The sequence below is a fragment of the Microcebus murinus genome, chromosome 4, assembly GCF_040939455.1.
Source record: "Microcebus murinus isolate Inina chromosome 4, M.murinus_Inina_mat1.0, whole genome shotgun sequence".
NCBI lineage: Eukaryota > Metazoa > Chordata > Mammalia > Primates > Cheirogaleidae > Microcebus > Microcebus murinus.
In genome coordinates, this window is record NC_134107.1 from 44,991,531 (window position 1) to 45,017,897 (window position 26,367).

General features: G+C 54.2%; 1 protein-coding gene across 5 annotated transcripts in view; it reads left to right on the top strand.

The window, feature by feature from the left end:
* The window catches only part of USH1C (USH1 protein network component harmonin), a 47,201-nt gene extending 21,087 nt beyond the window's left edge, over positions 1-26,114 (top strand). For 3 of the 5 annotated variants that reach the window (XM_012780660.3, XM_076002125.1, XM_076002127.1), the window contains 8 exons: positions 331-455; positions 3,495-3,568; positions 18,257-18,298; positions 18,670-18,723; positions 19,042-19,141; positions 21,807-21,916; positions 23,262-23,317; positions 25,639-26,114. In XM_012780660.3, coding sequence (XP_012636114.2) covers positions 331-455; positions 3,495-3,568; positions 18,257-18,298; positions 18,670-18,723; positions 19,042-19,141; positions 21,807-21,916; positions 23,262-23,317; positions 25,639-25,651 — 574 coding nt within the window. In that variant the 3' untranslated portion in view covers positions 25,652-26,114. Of the gene's footprint in view, positions 1-330; positions 456-3,494; positions 3,569-4,660; positions 4,711-8,545; positions 8,699-9,996; positions 10,114-10,684; positions 11,168-14,384; positions 14,505-15,634; positions 15,686-18,256; positions 18,299-18,669; positions 18,724-19,041; positions 19,142-21,806; positions 21,917-22,466; positions 22,834-23,261; positions 23,318-24,388; positions 24,867-25,638 lie in introns of those variants that run through there. The other 2 variants (XM_076002126.1, XM_076002128.1) reach the window with 2 other exon arrangements.
* Positions 26,115-26,367: the final 253 nt, after the last annotated feature.

Genomic DNA, 26,367 nt, shown 5'->3' on the forward strand with positions numbered 1-26,367 from the left:
CGTGTGTGTGTCTGTGTGCAGCCAGCCAGAGGCCACCTCCAGAACCAGTTTACCTAGCCCTCTCCCCTGGTGGATCCTCCTTTATGTGCAGCCAGTCCATAGTCTAGTAAAGCCCATTATACTAGAGTAACTTACTAAAACATAGTCTTACATAATTGCCCAAGCAGGCGTTCACTCAATTTAGAATACAGACTCCAGGGACTTTGTTTCACGCACCAGTGCTAGAACCATGAGGCTTCTCCACATGCTGGTTTGGGTTCTCTGAGAGGCAGGAGGTGGGCCTGGGATGGTTCTGACTCGAATCACAGGCGTGGTGGGTTCTCATTTCAGGATTACAGAGGAGGAAGAAAAGTTTAAGAAACAGTGGGAAGAAGACTGGGGCTCAAAGGATCAGCTGCTCTCGCCTCAAACCATCACCACAGAGGTGCACCCAATACCCCTTCGCAAGCCAAAGTGTAGGTATCGTGGGCCGGGGCGGGGGCTTCAGGGGCAGACGGATAATCTGGTCTCCTGCTCACCACCCGCTCCCCAGGGGAAGAGCGCATGGAGATCTGGGCTGCGGTTCCTTCTTGGAGGGGCAGCTACGTGTCAGGGGGCATCTGCCAGGGCATGGGGTGGGAGGGGCCTGCCTGCCCTCCTTGTCCGGGCCCTGCTCCGCACACCCAGCTCCCAGCTCCCCCAGACCCGGGCAGGCTGAAGAGGCAGTAAGGGCTGTGGCAAAGGCGAAACTAGCTCATGGGATTACTATCTTAGTTTTGGGGGTACCGTGTCCTCTTCCTGCTTGGTTCTGAACTGGGGCTGGGGTGAAGCCAGCAGCAAGAAAGAGAGGAAGGAGCTCACGTCAGAAGGGCTGTGGTGGTCCCAGGTTGACAGGCAGCTGTGGGAGGAACTTACCCAGAGTGCCCCCAGAACCTGCATCCCTGTGCGGGGACCACGTCATGCCACTGCCAGGATGGAGGCAGGGACAGGACAGGGAGACCCCTCTCAGACACCCAGCTGTGGCCTGGTGGCTGCACCGCCCTGGGGCCTCAGCTCCCACTGCCCTTACCATCTCCTGTGTCCATCTGTCCTGCATCGTCACCTCCAGTGTCAGTGCAGGTCCCCCAGCCACTCCCCGTCCACCTTCTGAACCCCAACTTCCAGGTGTCTCTTTAAGAGGCAGCCCGCACTGCCAGGGGACAACAGGTGGCTCAGTCTCAGTCTTTCTTCGGGGGCTGGTGGTGGGCTCCAGGGGCAACCACAAGTCCAGGAGTCCTGGCTGGGTCCTCACCCTGCTTTACAGCTGTCTTGACTTAAAGTGACATAAGACAGGTTCCACTCCAGCCAATTGTGCTCACTGACCTGTGCACCTCCAGAATGGGGTCAAGGGGTGAATCTGGACTCAAGAACCAAGGTTCCCCATATCTGCTGTGTGGTGGCCATTGGGATGCTGTGATGGCGTCTGGACTGCTCTGTCCCCAACATTTGACCATACTCGAGCCCTAAGGGCTGCCAGCTTGCCAACACAGGCCACTTGGACCAAGGAAGAGGTGTGGGGCATCCGGATGGTTCCATTTCACCCCTCCCTGGTGCGGGGCAAACAGCTCCAGCACATTCCTTCCTGGCAGCTGGGCACAGAGTCATCTCCCCGTCCTCTTGGAAGGACAAAGCGCACTCTCATCAGCCTCCCCCATGACACTCGGTATTAGTTGAGGATGTGGCCAGAGCTGAATTCCGGGTGAATAATCCGTGTTTTAAGAGGGCAGCTAATTTGCTTTTATTAGTGAAATAGGAGCTTCAGAAGGAGAGAAATCGATTTTAATTGCTTCTCATGAAAGTAATCCTAGTCTATTTAGTACCTTGCTAGAAACTGGGCCTTGGCTTGTCAGCAAACACACCCTCTAAGGAACTATAAAAAATAAAAACGCTTTCACTAGCTAGCTATTTATTTAATGCTTTTTAACCAGATCAAGCTTCTTGAATAAAAAGAGCAAGAATTTTGCCTTTGTTCAGGATGAAAGTATTGTAAGGCGGCGGCACACAGCACGGATTGATAGCCCTGTCTGCCGGCTGAGCTGGGGCAGGTGTGCCTCCATCCATCTCCATGTGCACCAGCAATTTAATTCTCATTTGGATCGAAATGCGGTGAACTCCCCGAGCCAGGTCAATTCCTGCCTCTCATCCTGATCCCTGAGGCTGGAATGTTCTCAGCTACATTGGGCCAGTAAGCCTGGGCCCCAGCCTGCTCCTCCCTGAGCACCCTTCAACTCCAGGCCCCGGTTAGCCACAGGTTATACCTAAGCCGGGCTCTGCCTGCAAGGATGTGGACCCCGCAAGAGTGCGGAGCATCTCTTACCTGGAAAGTGAAGTCACTCGTCCCAATCATGTGTGCAGGACTGACTCCCCGCCCCAGGAGGCTCCTACAGTTGCTTCTTCCCACCTCCCCATGGCTGCTCCAGCAGAACCCCAAGCCGAAGGCCAGGACTCTGCCACAGAGGCCCCTAAAGACCTTTCCTTAGCTTAGGCAATAGGTGGTGGTGGTGGAGGTGAGGTCATTATGAAGGAGCCCAGAGCTGGAAGGGTGCTTGAGAGATGAAGAGGTTTAAGCAAGAGATATCCAACCTTCTCTCCCCATCCAGGGCCCCATCTGTTGTCTCCCCAACCCCCACCAGAGTAGACCCCATGATTTGGAAGCTGAGGCTGTATTTCTTACCAAACTATTAAGTAATCATTTGTGCTCACATTGTTTTACTAAGCAGTCCTTGTCAGTGAAGGAGCATCGATGTTCCACTGTTGATTATATGGAATTTGAGCCGAGAGCAAAAGAACATAACATATAGCCTTTTCATAGGCTGATGGGCAAGTTTTTTAAGCTTTTGAAATATTCAAGAGCAGCCCACAAGCAGACTGGTACACTTCCCTCCAGGGCCCCAGGGGTGCCAGAGTCCAGGTTGGAAACCAATGGAATGAACTGTTTGCTCTGCTCTTCACATTATGTCAAAATGCATGTCTTCCTAACCACATGGGCCGCATTTGGGGGATCTCCTCACCTCCTCAGGACACCCAGCCTCCATATGCTGCCCGCACTGCTCAGACATCCCATGGGGACCAGAGCTCCAAGACAAGGGCGATGAATAGAGGGCCGGAGGATCTGTGGTCCCATTGTACGCCCTTGCCCTCAAACCTGTACAGCATTCAGATATTCCTGTCCTCTTCCCCAAACCTCCTAACCTGCAACCCAATGCCCTGCAAAATGGGTCTTATGCTGCCGTCAGATCAGAGGCCCCTATTGTGCAGATAGAGAAAGTGAGCTACCAAGGTTGGACACACAGTGTGCACTAGCCCAGAGCGAGAAACCTTTGCTCTGGGCTCCTGAGCCCTGTTCCTGTTCTTGACTTCACAGCTCCCTGGGAGAAAGCTGCCTACAGGTCCCCAAATTCCTGAGAGGCACCTATGGCCTCTCAGTTTCCTAAGTCCCTCTTCGCTCACTGCTTCCTCCTCTTTCCCCTGGGTAGATGATCAGGGAGTGGAGCCCAAGCTCGAGCCCGCAGACGACCTGGATGGAGGCCCGGAGGAGCAGGGAGAGCAGGTTCGCGCCCCCGCTTCGCTCTCTGGCCTTGCTGCTCTGCTCGCTCTGCCCACCTCCTCCTGTCAGCAATGCAGACACCCAGCTCTGTGGGGACCACTGGAGCCTGCAGAGCTCTTCCAAACCCTGGTTTTGCCCAAGCACTGTATACAAAAGCTTGAGGACAGGCCCCAGGGCCAGGCTGGTCAATCAGCTGGTGCACACCAGTACCACTGACCCACTGGTTCAGTTATTTAGACACTGCCCAAGCCATAGTCCTCCCTCTGCTGCTCTGGCCTCTCCCCCAGGACTCCCTGGGCTACCCCCAGATCAAGCAACTAAGGAGGTAATGCCTGGTCCAGCAGAAGATTCTCAGTGTCCTGTTCCAGCACTCAGGCTGGTCAAGGGTGGGCAATTATTAAAGCCACTGCCCCTGGTCCTAGGGAGCTTCAGATCTGGGGTATTTGTCTGTCAAGCTGTTGCCTGGGGAAGGAAGGGGGCCAGTGCCCTGGTTATCTGGCCTGGATTGAAACGTGCTTTTCTGGGGCACCTCTCCTGCCCACTGTTGTTGGAGCTATTCTTCCCAGAGCTCTTTCAACATTGAAAGCGGAGGACTTGGCCTGCACTGTGAGACAAGACAGTTTTGTTCTGTCTGACAACAGTTCCAGGCAGAGACCCAGGCTGTCTTTTGTCTGGAGCCATTTCTTGGATGGAGGGACCAGGCGTCGGTTTGGAGAGGCCTCGTTCTCTTTCAACAGAGCTTTGTATTTGCAGACTGTGGCTGTGATTTGGAAAAGCTCATCCTTCCACAAGGGGTTTTCTCTGATTTCTGGCACTGACTTCTGAAGCCAGTGTCCTGGGGAGAGACATTTGAGAGTGACCCAGGGTCTGGGAATAGGGGCTTTGCTCAGGGTCTTGGGCCTGCTTTGCAACCCAGGGTAGGCCAGGTGAGTGGCGAGTCGGACAGAGGGTGCAGTCTTGCTGTTGGATCTGCCAACGCTGTTCTTCATCCCACGAAGCCACATGTTCCTCTGGAGCCCAACTCCCTGCTGCTGCCCGTGGGTCTCTGGCCCAGCTGAACCGTGTGTCACCCTTCTGTTCTCTGTGTTCTTATAGCCTTTGGGTGGTTTTATCGTTATGATGGCAAATTCCCAACCATCCGGAAGGTAGGACACCACTGGGTGCTGTGCTGGTTTGCTTCTTAGTTTGCTGTGGGTTTTGGCTGTTTCCAAACATTTCTTTCCCTTTCAACTCCTAATGGTGTGACCTGGTCTGTTCTCTTGGAGAGCTAACCCCAGCTGTACCTCTGTGTCAGGCTAATGTCAAACAGCAGGTGCCATTGCAGAGGCATTGCGGGGGGGAGGGTTACATGGTGTGAACCCTGCCCAAGTACCACCAGGCACCGCATGCGTCAGCACCAGCCCTGATGGGTACAAGGAAGGAGCTGGAAGCTTCTGCTTTGTTCCTATGTCAAGTAGAACTAGAGGTCTAGACTGGAAGCATGGGATCAGACTAAAGGATGTTAGGATGGATGTTCATAACCCAGGTTATGAGAACAACTGTGCCAGATACAGACTGGCTGCCTGGGCTGGGGACATGCTGCCTGGGGTTGGGACAGAGAGCCATGCCAATCATAACCCTCTCCTAGAAATATCTGTGCATGCACCCAGGATAATGCATTTTTCCAGTCTCCATGCCCTTTGATTTTCTCTCTAAATCTTATTACAGAATCTCCAGGCCTCATAAAACCCTCTGTTTTTCTAAATCACATTGACATTTGATTATGAAAACACTGCTGTTAATATCTGTAATTGGACATTCGAGATGACTTGATGTTTGGAAGTCAGGCATCGGCATAAATCTGGGTGTGCTAAATTAGATGTTATCTCTTGACTCTTTCTGGCAAGATGTCTGTCCCCCAGAAACCACAGTGCTGGCAGCTGGGCAATCTTGATGATATGTAACTTCTCCCTCCCTATAAACTGGGCATGTCAGATGTGCTGGGAAATCCACCCCCTCCCTCCAGCATGTCCCTGTTAAAATAACAGACAGCAATATTTTTCCTGACAGAAGTAAATGTCTTTACCCAGGAACAGAGATCATGGTTTGTACAGTACTGAATAAACCCAGAACAGAGCTCCTCAGGGGACCCTCTCCCACACTGCCATGGTCTCAGAAAGGACTGACTCTAGGGCTTAGGATGTCTCATTGGGGTAGATTTCTAATCCTTGCCTCTATGCTGCCTCTACTAGAACTCAGAGAAGAAAACACACACAAATAATAATAAAAGGAGACATAGAGGTCAAATCTTTTCTAGGCACTAACAACCATATAAACGTGAAAGAACTAGACTCTCCTGCACATACCCACCCCCGCCACCATAATCACGGCTCTTGAAAATTGCTGTTGGCAAAGAGGTAGGGCTGCTTTTCCCCTGTTCCTGAGTTCAGTCCTTCCAGAAACAGCTGGCATTTTGGTTTTCATTTTCATTTCCAAAAGAGAGGAAATTGCTTCTAGGCAGAAACAAGAGTACAACCACCCCACCTGCCTCTCCTCTCAGTCTGGACCAAAAGGACTATTTGCCATGCATTTAACTGACAGCTAAAAGGACAAAAGAATCATGTCCCTCATACCAGCTCTGAAAATCCATCATCATTTTTTCTAGAGCCTTGTAAGATGCTTTGTCTCCCAGCAGCTGGAACACCAAGTCCCCAGGTGATACAAGTGGGTTTACACGGCCTTGATTATCAATGCACAAGTTCCCCTTGTTTAAAAAGATAATGACTCACCCGTAGTCCCAGCTACTCAGGAGGCTGAGGCAGGAGGATCCCTTGAGCCCAGGAGTTTGAGGTTGCTGTGAGCTACGATGTACTGTACTCTAGCTGGGGCAACAGAGTGAGATTCTGTCTGAAAAAAAAAAAAGATTCAATGTCACCTATTCCAACTTTGGCAGTAGATCCCTTTGGGGCTCAAAGCCCCCGGGCCTATGGCCCCACAAAGTCTGTGCTGGGGCCTGAAAAATTCATGGCTCTGACTAAGCCCTTTCGCCTGCACAGCTGTAGCCAGTAATGCAGACCAGCCCTGCTTGCAGGGGAGGCAGATTCACACACAACTCAGTAACCTGTGTGGAGGGTAGTATGATGTCAGTGGGCAAAGCTGTATGACAAAGTGTCCTCCTGTATCTGTAAACAGATGCAACTTTCCTTGGGGATGAGACAGAAACTGTCTACTGTCAGCCCGCCCCACCATGGAGCCCTAGCTCTGAAATCTTAGTGCTGATCATATTTTTAAACCAACAGAATGGCCATTCCTATCATGGTGGCCCCTGGGGGAGGCCGTGTGCCTATTCTAACATGCTGCTGTTAGGCAGAATGTTTCTGGCTCCTCTTGGGGAATTGCTGTCTGATCTATACTAAGGTGGCAGGGACTCATCTATCAAGTGAGCTAAGAGTCTAGTGAACAGAGTAGGCAAGGGACCAAGCAGGACTGCAGCAATGAGAATCATGTCCTCAAAAGGTTCATAGACTGCTCTGGAGGTGAGTCTCAGAGGTGACCATTTCCAAAGCACATTAGAGGTGCACAGAGGTGTGGGTTATCTTTAGGAGGGGGATAGGATGAGTCTGTCAGAGGTCCATAAGGACCACCGAGCTCCTCCAGCTGTAGATAAACGTTGTGTGTCCATTACTGGGGAATTCAATTCCTTATTCCTGGCCTTGGATGCTGAGATGATTCAGGAAATTCAAGAGCAGGCTTCAGGAAGGGTTTTCGCGGCTGAGGGTGAGCTGAATGAGCAAGGAGTTTCCTCCTTGCCCCAGAAATTGCCCAGAGTGTCGTCTCTCTCTGCCACCCGCTCTCCTGAATGCTAGCTCCGTCCCCCATGCTGTGTGCGATGGAGGCGGACACTCCCTCCTGCGTGTCCCTTTTGCCCCCCCGCTCATCAGGGCACAATAGAAAGACTGTGGCACCTGGAAGACTCAGGTCTAAATCCTGGCACTGTCCTTTCCTAGATGTCTGACATCAGGCAAGGGTCTTTACCTCTAGTACCTACGTAGGAGATCATGAGTTTAAGTCCCTTGGCACATGGGCAATCTGCAGATGTCCATTCTCTTCGTTCCTTAGCCCTGGCTCCCCTGCAGCCCCATGGGAGGAGCAGCTAGGAAAACAGGCTCTGTGTGTCCAATTCCAACAGGAAAAATAAGGAATCTATGTGTCCTCCATCTCCTTCCCCAGATCCTCAAACCCTAATGGCCAGCATAAAGCAGTTAGGCCATCCTGCCCACTGCCCATCTCCCAGTCCTACAGTTTCCAGCTAGTTCTTAGTGGAGCGTCCCAGCTCAGAGTGAACTATGGGTTTCAACTCTCCAGAATGAAATAGTCTAGAGCTTAAGCATAGGGGCAAAGCTGATGTCCCTGGCTCTGAGACCCCAGGTCTGAGTCTGCCACCACCTCCTTTAGCTCAGGACAGAGAATCTCTGCAGAGGAGGCTTGCCAGCTCTCGGGTTTTCTCTGGAATCTCCCAGGATGCATGTCTGATATCTGAACATGAGATGATGTCTGAGCCATATACCCAGATATTGAGAAATAAATACAATGCACTTTATTCATAAAGCATTTTGAAATTTACAAAGCTCTTTCATAGATGGTATTCCATTGGCACTGGATGACAAGCCTATAGGGCAGGTATTTCCGTCATTTTGGAGATGAGGCAAATCAGGCCCAGAGAGGCTGAGGAATTCAGCCAAGGTCACTCAGCCAGTGAACTAGCAAGCCAGTTCTGGCTGACAATGGGAGTATATCTCCAGCTTGCAGTGGATGGCAGTGGCCTGTCTATTCTAAACCTGAGGTCTGATTTCCAGTGTGGCAGGGCAGAGCTGGGGCAGGGGCTCACCATGGGTAAGTTGCCCGGTGTTGTCTGAGAACTGCATGCCCTGTTTGCTGTGCCATGCTAGTGTTAACACCACCTTGTAATCTTGTCATATAAACAATACCACATCTAATCAGAAAGGAAAAGATAAGAAGAAAGCCAAGTATGACAGCCTGCAAGAGTTGAGAAAGAATAAGAAGGAACTGGAGTTTGAGCAAAAGCTTTACAAAGAAAAAGAGGAAATGCTGGAGAAGGAAAAGCAACTAAAGATCAACCGGCTAGCCCAGGAGGTACGTCCTGCTTGCAGGCCAGGCGAGCATCCCTGGGACACAATTTGGTTTTTCCCCACCAAGCTCCCAGGGGGCCAGCTGGAGTTGTTCTCCCCAAATGGAGTCCAAGGGTGGGATGAGCCTTTCTCTGCTCCCCAGTCTGGAGCATGAAATCGTGCCACCTCCCCAAGGTCATCTGAGATTAGCTCCTGGTTTAGATGCATGTTTGGGATTGAGATCAGCTTCCTTACTCGGGGTACTGGTCTTAGGCTAGCCTCTCTGCCCAGATTATAGGTCTCAGGTTAGCCCTTGATACACCTGGCTAGTAGTTTGAATCTGTCCCTTTCTCCCCACTCCACTAGAGTATAAGTCTAAAGCTAGACCTCTCCACCTGAGATGTGGCTGTGAGGCTGGTTACCCTGCTCAGGGTATGAGTCTGAGGCTAACTCCTCCGCCTAGTTTATAGCTCTGAAGTTAGCCTTCCACTCACATGTCTACAGATCTGGCCTCCATATTCAGGCTATGAGTCTAAGACCAGGTCTCCCCAACCTAGCTTGGCTCTGAGACTATGGGTCTGAGGCTAGCCTCTTTGTACAGCGGGTGGGTCCAAGGCTATCCTCCAATTAATAGGGCTATGAGTCTAAGGCTGCTCCCATCAACATAGGGTTTGTTTTGAGGCTAGACCTCCTCAACCTGGGAATGTATCTAAGTCTGTCCCCCTCAAGACATGTCAAGAGCTATCTTAGAGCACAAGTAAATCCTATCCTAGGTGAGATGGGTGACCTTAACTCCCTAGCTGTAGGAGATATCATTGTGTCTGCTTTTCCTTAATGCTTCCATGAATCAGAATGCTAATCTGATCAGATTATAAAACCAGAGGAGTCCTGGAAAATATGAAGTGCATTAGATCTGGCCTTAGGAACAAATTAGCTACAAAATTAAAAATCTAATTGAACTCGTGCTTCTGAGGACAAGGCAGCCTGGAGGGGGAATAAAAGACTAGTGAAACTCTTGGAATGCGCTGAGAGGCTACGAAAGGACCATTCTTGGAAAATCATCAGAGCCTTAGGGCTCCTGGGCATCTGGAGTCCAGTAAATCCCACAGGACACGTAGCCTCTCTTCTGATTCTGCCTGCAAGTGCTATTAGGTCAACCTGACGCCCCCAACCCTCCTGTCCCTCAAGCCCAGTCTCTCTCGGGATAGTTGACACACCTAACAGCACCCTGGGGTTTTTCAAGAAGTGCCTCTGCGCTATTGCTGTCCTGCTATTCAAGTGTGCCCTTTGCCCTCTCCTTTCTGCCCCCGTGCCCGGTCTCAGGTGTCTGAGACGGAGCGGGAAGACCTTGAGGAATCGGAAAAGATTCAGTACTGGGTGGAGAGGCTCTGTCAGACGCGGCTTGAGCAGATTTCCTCTGCTGATAATGAGATTTCGGAGGTAACAGAGTCCTTCTTTCCACATTGACCCACCTGCTGCCTTGAAAGTGACCCGCCCTGGGGACAGCGGGAGGCAGGAGGGGCCCTAGCAAGCATCATAGGCCACACCAGTGCCTGTGCCCTGTTCAGGGCCCACCCCTACAAACCCACTCCTCCTTCCTCTCTTGGGGAGGGAGGACGAGTCTGTATTTCTGAGATTTATCTCCAGAGTGATCACTAAGTTCCTGAGCTCGTCTCAGACAGTCCCTAACAATAGCGAGGGCTGTTGTCCTGGCGTGCTGGCTGAGTGCCCCTCAGGTGTGTTCCCAGAGGATAAACTATATGAGCACCTTACCACCCACGGATGGCAAAACTTGGGACCCTCCTGCCTTGAGGCACTCCCTCCCTGCCGCCTGGTATGGACTCAACTGGGCACCCAAGTGGCAGAGAAGTGGCACCCTCATGGTTCTGGTCTGAGAGTGGAGGGTCTCCAAAAGCAAGAGAGACAGATGAGAAGAACATTGTAGTCGCTGTATTGTGAAGTGGAGTGCTAATTAGTGTGAATGATTACAGAGCTTCCTTGCAACCCCCAGATGACCACGGTGCCCCCGCCTCCCCCGCCTTCTGTGTCTCCCCTGGCCCCACCCTTGAGACGCTTCGCAGGCGGGCTGCACCTGCACACCACTGACCTGGATGACATCCCCCTGGACATGTTCTACTACCCCCCCAAGGCTCCCTCTGCCTTGCCTGTGATGCCCCACCCTCCACCCTCCAACCCACCCCCCAAGGTCCCTGCGCCCCCTGTCCTGCCCTCCTCTGGCCACGTAAGCACCTCGTCCTCGCCCTGGGTGCAGCGCACCCCACCACCCATCCCCATCCCTCCCCCACCATCCATCCCCACCCAAGACCTCACTCCCACCCGCCCACTGCCCTCGGCGCTGGAGGAAGCACTGGGCAGCCACCCCTTCCGCGCTGGGGACACAGGCAATCCCACGGAGGACTGGGAGGCAAAGAACCACGGCGGGAAGCCCTCCAGCTCCCCTGTCCCTGAAAGGAGCTTCCCGGCCACCCCAAAGGTACCACCCCTGTTCCGCATGCTATGCTTAGAAGCAGGGAGAGCGGGAGAGCTGCTGTTTCGTGTCCTCCACCGCTCCTGAGAGTGGAGACTGGAAGAAACATCATCTCACTCCATCTCCCAGGAATGGCCCCCCGACCTGCATGTCTGGACATCCTGCATGTGTGAGGTTTCTGCTGATCTAGAAGTGTTATACTGTATGGTGAATTGTCTGTCATCCTTGGGATGAGCCATGGTGTATTTATTCAACACTCATTGCTCTCTCTCAGCGCCTCCTGGCTAGTGTGGGCTGGTCACTTTCAGCGTGGTACTTGCAAGGCTGAACAGTCAGAGCTCTGGGTCATATCCAGTCATTTCTTGATATTATTCCAGAAAGCCATGATTATGAGAAATGACTCCCTGGTTTAATAGGAAAAAACAGTGGGGAGTGGGAGATGGAGGGAACAGGGGTCAGATATTAGGCTCTATAAACACAGTGTTAGGACATCCCAGTGCCATTTTCTCTGGCATTGGCCAACTGCACTGGCTTGAAGTTTAATATCCAGAAATTTCTGGCCAACTTCCAGCCTTAGAAAAAAATGAAGATGAGAGAGTTCCTAGAAATCTCTAAATTTACTCTTAAAAGACTAGCGATGTTTTTCTCAGATGTCTAGAGGCTGAACAGTGATCTTTCTCGGAAAGATGTATTTCTTAGTCATTATTCTTAATCCAAAGACTATTTTGAAAGAGGCAGTCCCTGAGAAAGACACAGAGCTTTGATCCCATGGAGGAAACTATAAAACATTCCTCTGCGCCTGGAGCCACGAGGCCAGGCATGGGTCAGTGAAAAAGCAGCTCATGTCAGCTGAGGGGACTAGGGGCTGCTGGGGAGGGGGCAGTCTGTGGCACCTGACCAGGGGTTTTTATTCCCCTTGCCTGCGTGGATTTGAGGTGCTGCATGAAGAGTAGGGTAAGCGTCTCAGGCATTCAGGAGAGCTTGGGAGAAGGAAGGTGGGAGTGAAGAAAAGTGCCAGATGCTGATAAGGCCGCAGCTTCCAGCAGGAGAGCCTCAGAGAGACCCCTCTGGACCCCTGGAGAGGGCCCTGAGCCCTGCAGCTCTGGCAGGAAGAAGTGTGTTCTGGGGATGACAGAGCCCAGCTGAGAGCTGCTGTGCCCACGCTGAGTTAGCCTGGCACAGAGGGCCACGTCCTTCTCTGTAGGTGTCCTCCACCCAAATGAGCAGTAGCTTTTCCTCAACAAATTTGATTCCACAAGCAGTGGTTGTGCTGTGCCTGTCTTTGCCAGGGGGAGGGCGGCAGGGCTGAAAAGGACACGGAGGGGATTGGTACAGCTGTGCTTTCCAGGACTTGCCACCTGAAGAATGTGCAGCCTCCTGGGCAGGATTTTGCTATAAAATAGGCATAGATCACGTGGAGGATGGGAGGCAGGACGTGGCAGGTGCCGGGAGCATTCAGATGGTGAGGAGGAGCAGCAGGAGTCAGGCTGCCCAGGTTTGAGTCCCGGGTCTGCTACTTACCGGCTGGGTGACTTTGGGCATGTGTTACCGCATCTGTCTTTCTGAGCCTGGACATCCTCATCCATAAAAGGGGGGAGCTAATGGCACCTACCTGTTATGAGAACCAAATGAGTTCATACATGAACGCATCCCAAGTTAGTACTGAGAAGGGGTGCAGGCACGTAGTGGGTGTTCGGTAGACATTAACTATGGTTATTGAGAGTCCAGAGTACTAGAAAATGTGGCTGAAGCTGTAAATGTGGGATTGGAGGAAATTGCAGCAAAACTTTGAAATAGAGTCAAGAATCAGGACTTGACTTTGAATCTTTGGTCCAGCTTTGTCTGATTCTTCAAGGCATTACAATGTTCCCACTGTTAGTTCCTGATCAGAGCACAGGGACGGTTAAAAGCTCCCCAAGGGGTCTCTGAAGACCTGGACCATAAATGTCTCCAGCAACATCAAAGCCGGGGTTGTCCCTGACTTGAAGGCCAGGAGGCTGCTGTTTGATCAGCTTCCTTGGGTCCGTGTGAGTGCTCTCACCCTTGCACCGCCCACCCTGCCCAATCCTCTCCTCCCGGCATGCCCCTGGCCAGCTGTCATCGTGCTGCAGCAGGAAGTGTGGGTGACCACACACCTACACAGTTGTCCTAGTGATCAGCAGGCCCCAGGCCATGGCAACAAATGTGTCAGCTTAACATGTGCACCTGTCACACTGGCACCTGCCACAGGGAGGTTTTCAGGACTACTGCCAGGCAGTGTCCAACGTACCCATACTATTGAGTCATTCATTTATTCATTCAACACATGTTTATTGAGCACCTACTATATGCCAGACCCCGTGCTGGATGCTGGGGACCCCCACTAGGTAGACAGCTTCAGTCCCTGCCGAGACAGTCTGGTGGGGAAGAGACGAGTAAGCCAGCAACTCCTACACAACCAGGTGGAGACTGGAAGCACAGGTGCTGTGAGGAGTGGGGGTGGAGGAAAAGTTCAAGAGAAGCTTCCAGAAGGAGTGGTGCCTGGGCTAAGACCTGGGCAGGTAGGTAGAAGGAGGAAAGAGCATGTGCAAAGGCCTCAAAGAAGAAAGCCCAGCATTTTGGAGGCTAAATTGAGGAAGGTACAGCTCGTGGAGGGCACTGAGGGGTCCAGCTCTCAAGCTCAGCCATCTTGCTCAGCAGTGGGGACCCATGGAAGGGTTGGGGGCAAGGTCGTCACCCTGTCAGATAAGTCTTGCCCAAGATGATCAGGCGGGTTAGAGCAAAGCAGGCAGGTTGCTCACCCTGTGACCTCTAGAGACTGTGTCCACCCACCAGGAGCAGCAGATGCTTCCTGCAGGCTGCAGGGCAGGGACTGGAGCTGTGGCAGAAGAGATAGCCCTTGAAGGGAGGGGACACCAGATGGCACCCATGGCCTTGATAGTGTGACAGAGAGCCTTGAAAGTGTGTCCTCTGAATGACACTGGCTGCTGGCACCCTCAGTGAGGCTCTGGCTCAAGTGTCTGATTCTGTAGAGCCCACCAGTAGTTTCCGTGGCCTCCGACCACACTGTGGCCAACGGGCTTCTCTCCTCTCTGCTGAAGATCACACCCCCAGGGCCCCAGCAGGGCGAATGGACCAGACTGCCTTAGCATGTGCATGGGTGTGTGTTTGCATGCGTGGAAGTACTACAGCTGGCCTTGGCCACCCAAGACTTCACATGAATCTCTTAAACTAACCCCCGTAGACATTTTGCCCAAGCCCACAGCCTCCTCGAGGCCCTGGAGTGTCCACCATCTCCAAACCTGTCATGGTCCACCAGGAGCCCAACTTCATCTACAGGCCAGCTGTGAAATCTGAGGTCCTGGTAAGCCCCCCAGGCCCCCTCCAGGGCATCTCTAGAGGAGCAGACCAGGGCTGTCTCCCTGGGTTCTGCTGCCTCTGCAGGGAGGGTGGGGTGGGACACAAACTCAGGTCAGGTGCCATCTTGTAACCTCCTTGGCCAGGAGATGCATCCACATGGGTGTGGGATGGTGCTGGTGTGACCAGGAATTCCTGTTCCCCATGAGACCACAGCCTGACCTCCTAAAAGTAGTAATAATAACAGATATGTCTTATCTGTTATTATTACTACTTTTAGGACCTTGGGCAGCCCACTTAAACTCTCTGAGCCTCAGGGGAACCATCTCACTAGATTATTGTGAGGATTAAAAGAGACTCTGCAGAGCCCAGCACATGGCAAGGCAGAGAGAGCCTGGACTCACTCCTTACATCTTTCAGACTCCAAAGCCATGCTCTTACCCATGTTGCCATCTTGCCAGAACCTACAGTGACTCTAGCTGCCCTGGCCTCTGCCCTGAGGCCTGTTGTGACCTGGTGTGGAACACCCTCAGATGGGTTGTGGCCTGGTGTGGGACCCATCAGATGGGGAACTGGCCAGAGCACACCCACTCTCTTTCCCCACGTCCCTCCTCGCTCCTCACTAGGACGGGCAGTCTGAGCTGTGGTCCTGGGCAGTGGGGAGGGTCTGCCCACCCCCAGTGACTGACGGCTGAGGGAACAGGGAATCCCGTGCACCCCTCAGAGTTGCCGGCCACAGTACCTTCCCACAGTGGGAAGACAGTCATGCCAGAATTTTTATTTCCCTCTCAAGGAATCCTTATATATCTGTCAGGTCAGGACAGGACAGCTCAGTTAATTATTTTGAGCTTTAGCTATCAGCTCCACAAAGAGCAAGACTTATGCTCCTGGGACAACCCGCGGATGCAGCCATGTGGTGTTCTCTGGCTAATGACAAGGGGCGGTGTCTGCTTGGCAACAGATGGGTAGCTGCTGCATCTGTGGGCGTCCAGCAGGCCCTGACTGCAGTCAGACCGCGTCTGCTTGGGGAGGGCCTCGGCAAGGCAGCCCCAGGCTGGCAGCCCAGGGCCTGGCACCAGGGGGCAGACGAGACCTACCGGAAAAGTCCAGTGTGGAACTATTTTTTTTTTCTGGCAGCCACAGGAGATGTTGAAGAGGATGGTGGTTTATCAGACAGCATTCAGACAAGTAAAATGATACCCGCCGTGTGTCCGGGGTCCTCCCTACCACCCCTGTCTCTGCCACTCTGTGCCTGACTTCTTTCTCTCCGGAATTGCGGGGTCCACGGTGGCCCCAAGCACCGTCTGCCAGGGAGCCCAAGGCCAGAACCGTGTCCCCTGTTGCTCGTGGCAGGGGCTGGGAGGATTTCCTATCAGAGGGGACCCAGGGCTTGTCAGACCCTGTGCTCAAGCTGAGAAAACAGCAAAGCCCCTGGCTGCTTGCAATTTTTTTGCTGCTATTTGGCCAAAGGGAAGCAGAGCAGAGGAACCCTCAGAGGGTCACAGAGGCCAAGATGGGCCCTTGCTCCAGAGAGGGCAGGGACTACCGTAGATGTCTCCCTGCACCTTCCTCTGTCTTGTCCCCTGCAGGGAGGTCAAAGCTTCACCAAACCCTCCCTGACACTGAACCAGCATAAGGGAGGCAGAGGTGGCTCAGGGCCTTCATCTGCCCAGAGTGCTCCTGTGCACAGGGACGTGGATGTCCTTGCGGGCCTCTGAGTGGTATTGAGTGGTATCAGGCCGGCAGCCACCTGTCCTCCCTGCCCCCTGGGGCTTATCTCCCAGAGCCAGCATCGGACTGGCTGTTTCATCACCGATGAAAGAGACCCCAAGATAAAAGAGATCTTGCAGCCAGCCCTGCTCCCCACCTCCCCTCCTCACTGATAGTGCATCATCAGACTGCAGGCTGACTTGACCACAGGCAGGGAGCAAAAGGAAGGTGTCAGCTGTGCAGTGAGATACAGGTGTCTGCAAAAGGGACTGCTCCTGGCAGCCAGGGATTTGTAAATTTAATCATTACCACAACCCTTGGAGCTAAGTGCTAGTATCATCCCGATTGTATAGATGAGACACTAAAGCAGAGAGAGTTAAAAACAGGCCCATGATGGCACTGCTAGTGTCAGTCCCTGGATCTGAATCCAGGAGGTCAGGCTCTGTAGTCTGCTGGTAAATGCTACACCGTCCTGCCTCTCGAAGCACTGCCATTACTTAATAGGCATTTGAGGACCTGGTAGTTTAGGGCACAAACAACCTAGGCTTCAGGCTTGGAGTCGAACCCCTGCTCCCCTGCCCACTGAGTGACCCTGGGCATGAATGTCACCTCTATGGGCATGAATGTTAGCTCTCTGGGCCTCAGTTTCTTTGTCTGTTGAATGAGGGGTTGGATTCCCTCTTTAGGGGCCAACAAGCTGTAATGCTTTGTGAAGCTCCCATTTAAATTCACACAAGACTCAAGTACCTGCCACCTGGCCCATCCCTGAGAGCAGGTCGGCACAGGGTCACAGAGAGTGAAGGCCCGTAGCCAGCACTGTCCAGCCCTCCAGAAGAAACAGCCAGGGGTAGGCAGGGCCCCCTCAGTGAAAGAGCACCACTGCCTGACACCCCCTCTCACCAGTGGATCACCCCATCCCTCCTTCAGTCTGCTGCACCCTCTCCTGTCCGGATGTGGACTCTGAGCTGAGCCAGGCCCATGGCCTCTCTGGGGTTGAGCCCGGGAGATGAAGTCCAGTGAGGAGGGATGGCAGGCACATGCTCAAGGACCCACCTGCTGATATGTGGCCCTCATCTTGTTCTCAGAGCTTGGTTGCTGCCTGCTGGGCATGGGGGGGGGGGTCTGTGGCCTCCCCATCACGCTGACCACAGGCCCCAGGGGACACTTGGTGTGGTCTGGGGACCTGTGTGCTGAGGGTGGCTCCACTCAGTCTGGTGAGGCCTGTGTGGGCACCTGCCAAGGGGCTTTTCCTCGCTCTGCCCCTCATGGAGACTAGCCTGGCTTTGCTGATCTCTCACTTAGCATCCCAGCCCCTGGTCCCGCTCACTGTGCGTGACTCCTGAGCAAGGCTGTGTGTGCAGGCTCTACCCCCTTCTCCTCACTGTCTTGTACCTAAATCTTGGGGCCATTGTCCCCACAGCAGCCCCCATCAAGCCAGGTCCCCTGAGCTGTGTGTTCTCCTCCTCTTCCTCCCCTGGCTAAAGGGCCAAGAACTCGCCAGAACCTTCTAGGTAAGCATTGCGTTAAGAGCAGTGCCAGGCACTAAGCCACCACAGATCCTCACCACCACTGCCCCCTTCCCACTGGGTGCCTCTTGCCTTTCCCTCAGGCATCTCAGGGCTGGCTTCCCCAAGAAGAGCAGGACTGGCTCTTCTGTGGGGCCAGAGCACGGGGTGGAGAAACACAGGGCTTCATCCCCTGGGGTCCGGGCGCCACCTCGAGCAGGAACTGGGAAGAGAGGAGGTGTGCCCTCGAGGACCTGTGGCTGGGGGGGACCTGCCTGTCCAGGCCATCTAGATGGCGGTGGTGCCCCTGCGGCCCCAGATGCCCACCTCGCTGGGACCGTGCTCTCAATGCTTCCTGCAGCTTCCTGCTTGTCCCCGAGCAAGGGCGCCCTGGCTGTGGGGGCTGCCAGCCTCCTCCCTGCATCCCACCCAGGCCACGCCTGCCCCTCCTCCCTTGGATTCCAAGCATTCACCCTCTTCCTCCTCTGCTGTGAGCCTTGAGAGCCTCTGCTCTGTCCCCTTGAACACCCCCCTTTGCTTCCAGGACTTCCGGAAATATGAGGAAGGCTTTGACCCCTACTCCATGGTAAGAGTCAACTCTCCTGTCCTGGGAGGTGGGTTAGAGCAGTTGACGCTGGTGTGTTCTGGACTCTGGGCTCTGGGACTCTGGGACGAGGTCGGGGCTCATGGGATGCCCTGAACACACCCCAGCTGCTCTCTCCTGCCGAGATGGCCCTCCAGAGCTCACTGTATGGTGTGTGTGCGCGTTTGTCCTTGTCCCCTGTGGGGCCTGGGATCCCAGCTGAAGACCGGTGGTGGTGGGGCAGGGAACGGTCCTTGGGGCTGTGTATTCTGTGGGGCCCGGTGTCCCCCAGCTGCCTGGCTTGTCCCCTCCACCCCTGCTCCCACCGCCACCCTTCAGGCCAGCTCAAAGCTCCCACTGTCTTTTCCGTCTAGTTCAGCCCGGAGCAGATCACAGGGAAGGATGTCCGGCTCCTGCGTATTAAGAAGGTAGCTGGGCACGTGGAGGGCGGGGCGCTGGGTGGGCCACCCTCCTTCCCTGCCCCTCCCCCTGCACCTTGGTTCCTGCTTCTCCTATTCTCAAGGTGACTCCTCGCGGCCCCTCAGGTCCCCACTATCCTCCCCTGTCTCCTGAGATGCCCCCTCCTGGGGCGTGGCTGCCCTCCCAGCCCCCGATTAATGTCCCCACCTCATTTTCTCCCCGATGGCACCGCCAGTGGCCCCATGGCGCCTCCTGCTCTCTCTGTGGCTCTGTCAGGAGGCTCCTTGGTGTGCTTGGCTCCCTAAAGCCTGTTGTCCTCTAACCAGGAGGGATCCTTAGACCTGGCCCTGGAAGGCGGTGTGGACTCCCCGATCGGGAAGGTGGTCGTCTCTGCTGTTTACGAGGGGGGAGCCGCCGAGCGGCATGGTGAGTGGGGACCAGCCAGGCCCCTGTTGGGGACGGTGCAGTGGTCACACAGGGCCCTGCAGGAGAGCAAACAGCTGCCCACTCAGAGTGGGCTGGTGTGGGCTGACAGTTGCTCAAGAATGCCCACCCATCCAGCCACCTGTCAGTCAGTCCAACGTGTCACCTGAGGGCATGCAATGGTGTCAGGACCAAACCAGATGCCAGCCTGCCCTCCAGGGGCTCCCTGGCCAGTGGTGGCACATGCTCAGAATCGCCAGGGACTGATTGCACAGGACAGTCTGCTGAGGGGGAGCTCAGGGGCTGGGGGAGCCGTGGGAGCCCTGAGGGAAGGCTCCTTAGAAGGGCAGTGCCTGGGCTGAGCTTCAGCCAGTGCTGGCCGGTGAAAGTGAGAAAGGCAGAGAGAAACCCTCAGAACCTGGCCTGTCCTTCCAGCGATGACAAGAGCCGCACGTTTGTTGAGAACTAACCATGTGCCGGATGCTATTCTAAGTACCAGACACATAATCCTCTGTCAGAGTGTTTTGTGTATACTAACTCATTTAATCCTCATAATAGCCCCGGAAGTAGGTACTATTATTATTCTCATTTTGCAGTTTAGGAAACTGAGGCACACGGAGGTTAAAGCAGTTGCTGAAGGACCCACAGCCAGTAAAAGGTCCTGGCAGTTTGGTCATGAGGTCTAGCGCAGCCGGGCCCCCTCCCGAGAGCCAGAGCACCCCCTACGCACACACGAGCTGTGTCTCTTTTGCGGCAGGATCTTCTGGCTTTGCATGTATCCACTTAGCAACAAAAGCAGCCTCTGCTGATGGGGGAAGCCTTTGCGGACCCCAGGCTCCGCCTCTTGCTTCAGCCTATGAGCCCACTCACCTGTCAGGCATGTCACTCCCTTAGTGATTCTTTCTCCCAAGTCAGGGAGGCTCCTGCGTCCTCCGCGGAGGCCTGGGCGCCCCGTGGAGGAGGAGTCCCAGGCCTCTTACCTTCCCCGGCTAGAGCAGGCAACTGTAAGATCAGATCCCTCTGGCAGTCCTGGGCTGCAGTCGGGCTCTCCCTCCAGCGGGAGGTGGTAAAAGGTGAGGGCCCGGGGCAGGAGACAGGGAGAAGGGAGAGCCAGCTGGTGGTTGGCAGCCAGGCTTCTGTGGCTACCAGGGCAGGTGTGGCCACCGGGAGACTCGGCTTAAGTCCAGCTCTGCACCCTGGCCTCAGTGGCCTCAGGCCCCCCTCAGCCACACTCTGAGCTTTCGTTCCAGCTCGAGGAGGGAGGATCTGCTCAGCTAGGCAGCTGCCATGGCCCCCCCCACTCCTCCTCTGTCCTCACTTCTGTGCCAACTGGGGGAGGGGTTGCTACTTGGCCCAGGAAAGCCACCTGCCTGCCGTGTCCAAGCAGGGAGAGGACCAGGATGGATGAGTGACTCTCCTGGGTCCTCCCCACTTACAAAGCCCCAGTCCAACCGCTGCCCTGAGGCTCCATCTTAGGTTTGTACAAAATGAAAAAGTGCAAGTCACCTACCCTCAGTCCCGCTGTGCAGAGGAAACTGCCATCTACAGTCTGGTCCTCACTGCTTTGGACCTGCCAGAAGCTGGTGGAACTTGCCCCAGGAGCACATCGTTTAAGCCACCACAGCTGCCATCATCAGTAACACACACCACATTCCCATGGGCCTTCATGCACACAAGGTTTCTGGCTGATCTATTTCAATGTAACCTGGAGTGCTCTGGAGTGTTCTGGACCTCAAGACTGGGGGAATTTCCTCAAAAAAGAGCTCTGATGTCAAAGAGGTATGGGAATCTGTGTACAATCTGTCCACTTCTTGGACAGCTGCAATGCATATTAGTATATTCAAGACTCTGACCAGTCCTGCAGTGAGTAACTGTTTAGCTTATAACTCAGTTTCCCCAAGGTCATTAGATCACTGGAAAGTTTATCCAAGAACACCTTTTAACAACATTCATTTTTCAACAAATACCTATTGAGTTCCTTTTTTGTGCCGGGCATTATGTTAAGCACTGGCAATAGAGTGGCGAACCGAAAAGACAGTCCCTGCCCTGGTGAAGCTGACAGTATGGTGGGAGAATTCGGTGATAAACAAGTAAACAAATAGATTTATGGTTACAAATTGTGAAAAATGCCATGTAGGAAAGACTTACTTCAGGCTGAGTGGGGGTCAGAGAAGCCCTCTCTGAGGAGGAGACAGTTCATCCCACACTAGAAGAAGAGAAGAGAGAAACGGGAAAAGCATTCCAGATGGAACAGTATATGAAGGCTCTGAGGCAGGGGAGAGCTTGCACACTCAGGGACCCGAGGCAGAGCAGCACTGCTGGGCAGCAGAGGGACAGTTTGCAGAACTCACTCTGACAGTCCCACTGGAAATGCAGGTCTGTCTCCCTCTGCAACAACAGGGGCCCATGAAGATCTGGGTGCAATGATTCATCATTTGTGTCCTTCTACTGAGCTGGGGTGACGGTGTGTGAGCGGAAGGGGGAGGATATGCCTTTTGAGTTACTGGGTGGTGGGTAGTTGCCCCTGTGCCTTCTGGGCCCACGTGAGCTTTCAGAACCCAGGGTCAGGCCTCTTCTATGGCCCCACAGTGACCCCTTTTTGCCAAGTTCTGGGCCAGGCACATGTCACATACAGTCCAGTGGGCCAATCAGCCTCATCTTCCTGCAGGTGGCATCGTGAAAGGGGATGAGATCATGGCGATCAATGGCAAGATTGTGACGGACTACACTCTGGCTGAGGCTGAGGCTGCCCTGCAGAAGGCTTGGAACCAGGGCGGGGTACGAACAAGCCCCTCCCACCCTCCCTCCCTCACCTGCCTGCCTCAAACCCTGGTCTATGCAGCCAGGCCTTACAATTAGGATGCCCCACCCCAGGGCGGGTGTCTAGGGTCCAGGCAACTGTTGGTGACACCCACATACCCCATGCAGCCAATGGTCAAAACCTAACAAGATAGAATTCAGAAAAATAAATGTCAATTTCTGACCTTGAGTCCCAAAAGCCAGTGGCACAAACCAACTCCAGAAGACTGGGCAGGGCAGCCCTCTCAAGAAAAAGACTTAAACGTCTTTTCTAAGTGCACATGGAACAGGAGTTGAGAGAGTTCTGGGGGCTCCTAGAAAGCATTAACAAAACTAGAGGACCCAAGATGAAGGACGGGCTGTTGGTAATCTGCTCTGTGCTCATTAGACACTCTCCTGGGTCAGGGCCACCACATAAGGTCTCCCAGGCTGTGCACTGCACAATCCGAGGGGGTGCCCTCCTACAGATTGTAGTGTGAATGGTGCCCACTCATATTGTGCAATGCGCAACCTGTGCAACTGTATGCAGGCAGCGGAGCCTGAGGTATTAAGTTCAGTGCCAAGGAAGCTGACCAGATGGGCCTGGGACCCACATGAAGGGATATGGAGAAGAGAAGACTCACGGGTAACATGATGACTGTCTTTGATTATCTGAAGGGCTGCATTAGGGTAGAGGGAGCAGAAGTATTCTCTGGTTCTTGAGGGCAGAGCTGGATTGGATGGAGGGAGGTCCTGGGGAGAGAGAGAGATTTGAGGTCAATGTTAGGAGCTGTCACATGGTAGAGGGGCCCAGTGATATTCCAGATACTTCTCAATGGATATACCCAAGCCACGGAGTAATGACATTGAGGGGATTCAAGTGTTAGGATCAAAATGCTAGGCCAGAGGTTCCCCAATTGCCTGTGCATGAGTTTGGGGAGTTTGTTAAAATACTGCTCCCCAGGACCCACCCTAGACTTCCAGGGGCCAAGTCCATGAGTCTACACTTTTAAGAAATTCCCCTAAGTAATTCTGAAGTCACTGCCTGGCCCAGGTCCGTAGATCAGCATTTGGGAACTTAGTGTCATTTGAGGACCTTGCAACCCTGGCCTCTATGGTTCTGAAGCCTCAGACACTGGACCCTTCCCCAGACCTTGGGACCCCACAGTTGGGCCCATCTGTAGCAGGAGGACCTCCAGCCCTGCCTGTGCCTGCCTCCCCGTGGGGAGAAGGCCCCAGCTGGCTGATCCGGGCCCTGGTGCCCAGAAATGAGAACGGAGTACCAGGGGCAGACACATCATCCACGCCTGAGTGTGCCCCAGACTCACACAGCCTCTCCCCACAGGACTGGATCGACCTCGTGGTTGCCGTCTGTCCCCCCAAGGAGTACGACGATGAGCTGTAAGTGTGTGCAGGCCCCTGACCTCCTCTTCCTTCTCCAGAACCTCCGCCGCCTTCCTCCAGCCCACCCCGCCCAGCCTGAGCCTTCACTCAGCATGAAGGAATGGCCCAGCACACAGCTTCCCATAGTCAGAGCTCCTAGAAAACTCCTGGGCTAAAGAATCCTAGCACACCGTCCTCAAGTACTATCAGATCTGCCTCCCAGGCTGTCTTGTCTGAATTGTTCTTTACATATGGAAAACTGAGGCACAAGGTCTCAGACCAAGTAAGCAGATGAAGTTGGGACAAAGACTCAGAATGTTTTATTGCCCACTCAGAACTTTACCCCTTGCACTGTTATCAGATAGTTTAAAGATTTCTCTGTCCATCCTTCACTCTCTGGAAGGCCTTCCTGATGTCTAGCTCAATGCACTCATGCTGTATCTCTAGGCAGCCAAGACCACAGGCTTTTGTCCCCACCCTGTGAGATCTCCAGGGAGCCTTGGATCTTTGATCTCTTTCTCTGTGGGTCCCTGCGTGTCTGTATCTGTTTGAGTCTCTCTGTCTTCTCTCCTCCTCTCTCTCTGTCTTTCCCTCTGTCTTTCTCTCCCCATCCTTCCTGTCATTCTCTCTCTCTCTCTCTAATCTGTCCCTCTCTGTCCCTTTCACTCCTCTCCTCTTTCCTTTTCTTGCTTCCTGTTTCTCTCTGTCCCTGGCTCTGAGTCCCTGCTTCTCTGTCTTTGTCATTCTGCATCTATTCTTACCCATCTCTCCCTGACTCTGTGGTGTCTCCCTTCCACCTTCACCTCATCACATCACATCCCTCCCCCTTGCCACCCGCCCGCCATCCACACACTCACCGCTCACACCCTGCTTGCCTGGCGTGGCCGTGCCTGCTTGCTCCCCAGCCAGCAGAGGCTGAGTTCTGGGCATGTCTCAGAGAGACCGAGGTCTGCTTGCTCCTGATTCTGGTGCCCTGGGGCTGGGCAGACCCTGAGGCAGGAGCCAAGAAAGAGAAGAGGTCCAGTGGTGCTCTGCCTGGGAGTAACCGAGCCCTGTTTTGTGTTTCCCACTCTGCTCTTGTGTCTGTAGCTCTTCTCTTCCCTCCTCCGCAGCCGAAAGCCCCCAGCCGGTCCGAAAGCTCCTTGAAGACCGTGCTTCTGTGCACAGACACGGGTTCCTCCTGCAGCTGGAGCCCACGGTGAATAGGCAGGCAGGCCACGGGGCCCTGGCTGTCCATGCTGCATGCAGTGGCCATCTGCTGCCCACACTGTCGGCAGGTTCTTTGGACTGGTGTCTGGAAGGGTACACAAGATGCCATCCCTGCAGTGCCCCCTAGGGCCTGCTGTTGGCCACACTGGAATTCTGTTGGACTCAGAGACCCTCCCCCTCCGGGAAGTGGTGCGGAGCACTTGCTTGGGACCTGGTGTCCTGACTCACCACAGCCCTTGGGACTTGCCTTGGGTCCCAAGCAGCACCCACATGAGCAGGATGGAACACTGAGCACTGTTCTCTGCTGGGTGCAGACAGTGCCTCAAAGTAGGCGTGTTGAGCAGAGAGCCCATGGGAAGCCCAGCTGGAATGTCCCCCAAGAGGTGTCCTCAGCAAAATGTGCCTCCCTTGCCTGTGAATACCACCCTGCTGGGAGCCCCTGCTCCACCCCGGCTCCCCTGCTTGGGCAGAGCCAGGGCTATTAAGAGGTTTTCAAGGCTGGTCCAAAGAACCAGGGTTGGAGGATTAGAATTGCTTGTGTCCTATTGTGCCCTGCTCAGACCAAACTGTCCCCTGTGCCTTCTCCATCCCTTGGCTCCAAGCTCTATCTGTGGGGCATACCGTGGAGCTCAGCTTCAGGATGTGTTTCTGCCCCGTGACAGGGCTGTGCCCATGGACAGAGCTAGCAGGTGGCTGTGAAATTGGTGTTTGGTGTGGCCTGAAGCCTACAGCTGGCAGCATCTGGGGCAGACCCAAGCCGGGACTTGTTGACTTTTCTGTTACAAGTTTCCCAAAACATTAGGGCCTCATGCTTCCAAGACAGCTGGCTTACTATACTGTGGCTTCTGAGGAAGCCTAAATGGCCCTATGTTTTCTGTCACTTGCTCTTTGCAAGGGACCCCCATCCCTCCTCCTCCCGGAACCCTCCCCTCCCATACTGGGCATCCCTGCTGTGTTCTCCCCACCTCCTGCGTGCTGTGGCTGTGGCTAGAGGGCAGCCACTTTAGGCCTGCACCGAGAGGGGCCTCGGAGGCTGGGAGGGAGGCTGCTCCCCTTTGTGGGCCTTGCCCTGAGCTGAGTGTGCGTCCACAAGGCCGGCACCCACCTGGTCTGTTTCCTCTCCCCCGCAGGACCTTCTTCTGAAGTCCAGGAGAGGAAACCAAATTCACCCCTAGAAGACGATGAGCTCTGGCCCCACGTCCTGAACACAAAGCCTAGGAGCAGCCTGGAGGGGGCCAGCCTGCAGGCCCAGTGGGTAGCCCTGGACACCTGCACCCAGCACCCGGGAATGTCACACTCCCTCTGGCCCTGAACCGGGCTGGCTGAGGAGCACCTTGGGCCACTTTTCCAAAGGCCAACATGGAGAGGAGGGTGCCGCCAACGGTTTGGAGAGGGCCTCTGGGATTTTGGACTGATTTCTTTCCTCTGGTCCAGGGAATTTGATCTCTCCCAGCCCTGGGAGACTCTTCCTTTGAACTCTAATAAGACCCAACTCCTGAGTTCCTCTGCATCTTTCTGCCTGGCCCCTACTGTCACCGCTGCTAGGATTGCTGTCCCAAACCTCACTCTGAGCTCATTAATAAAGTAAACAGATTTCTTTTCCAGCTTATGGGAGTGAGTATGGATTTGGGCAGTGGATTCAAGGTTGTCAAATAAAAAACCCCCATAAGGGTTTGGCTCCTCTTCAGGGGTGAGAAAGAGATCCCAGTGCTGTGGTCTGGGTCTGAAGTGAAGGACATGATCAAATGGCCGGGGCTGGCTCGGAGCCGAGGGCTGAGGAAGCAGGAGACCTCTGGGCCCAGCTTCGGTGTCTTCCCGGCAGAGATGGCAGGAAATGAAATGCGTGTGGCAGGGACTTT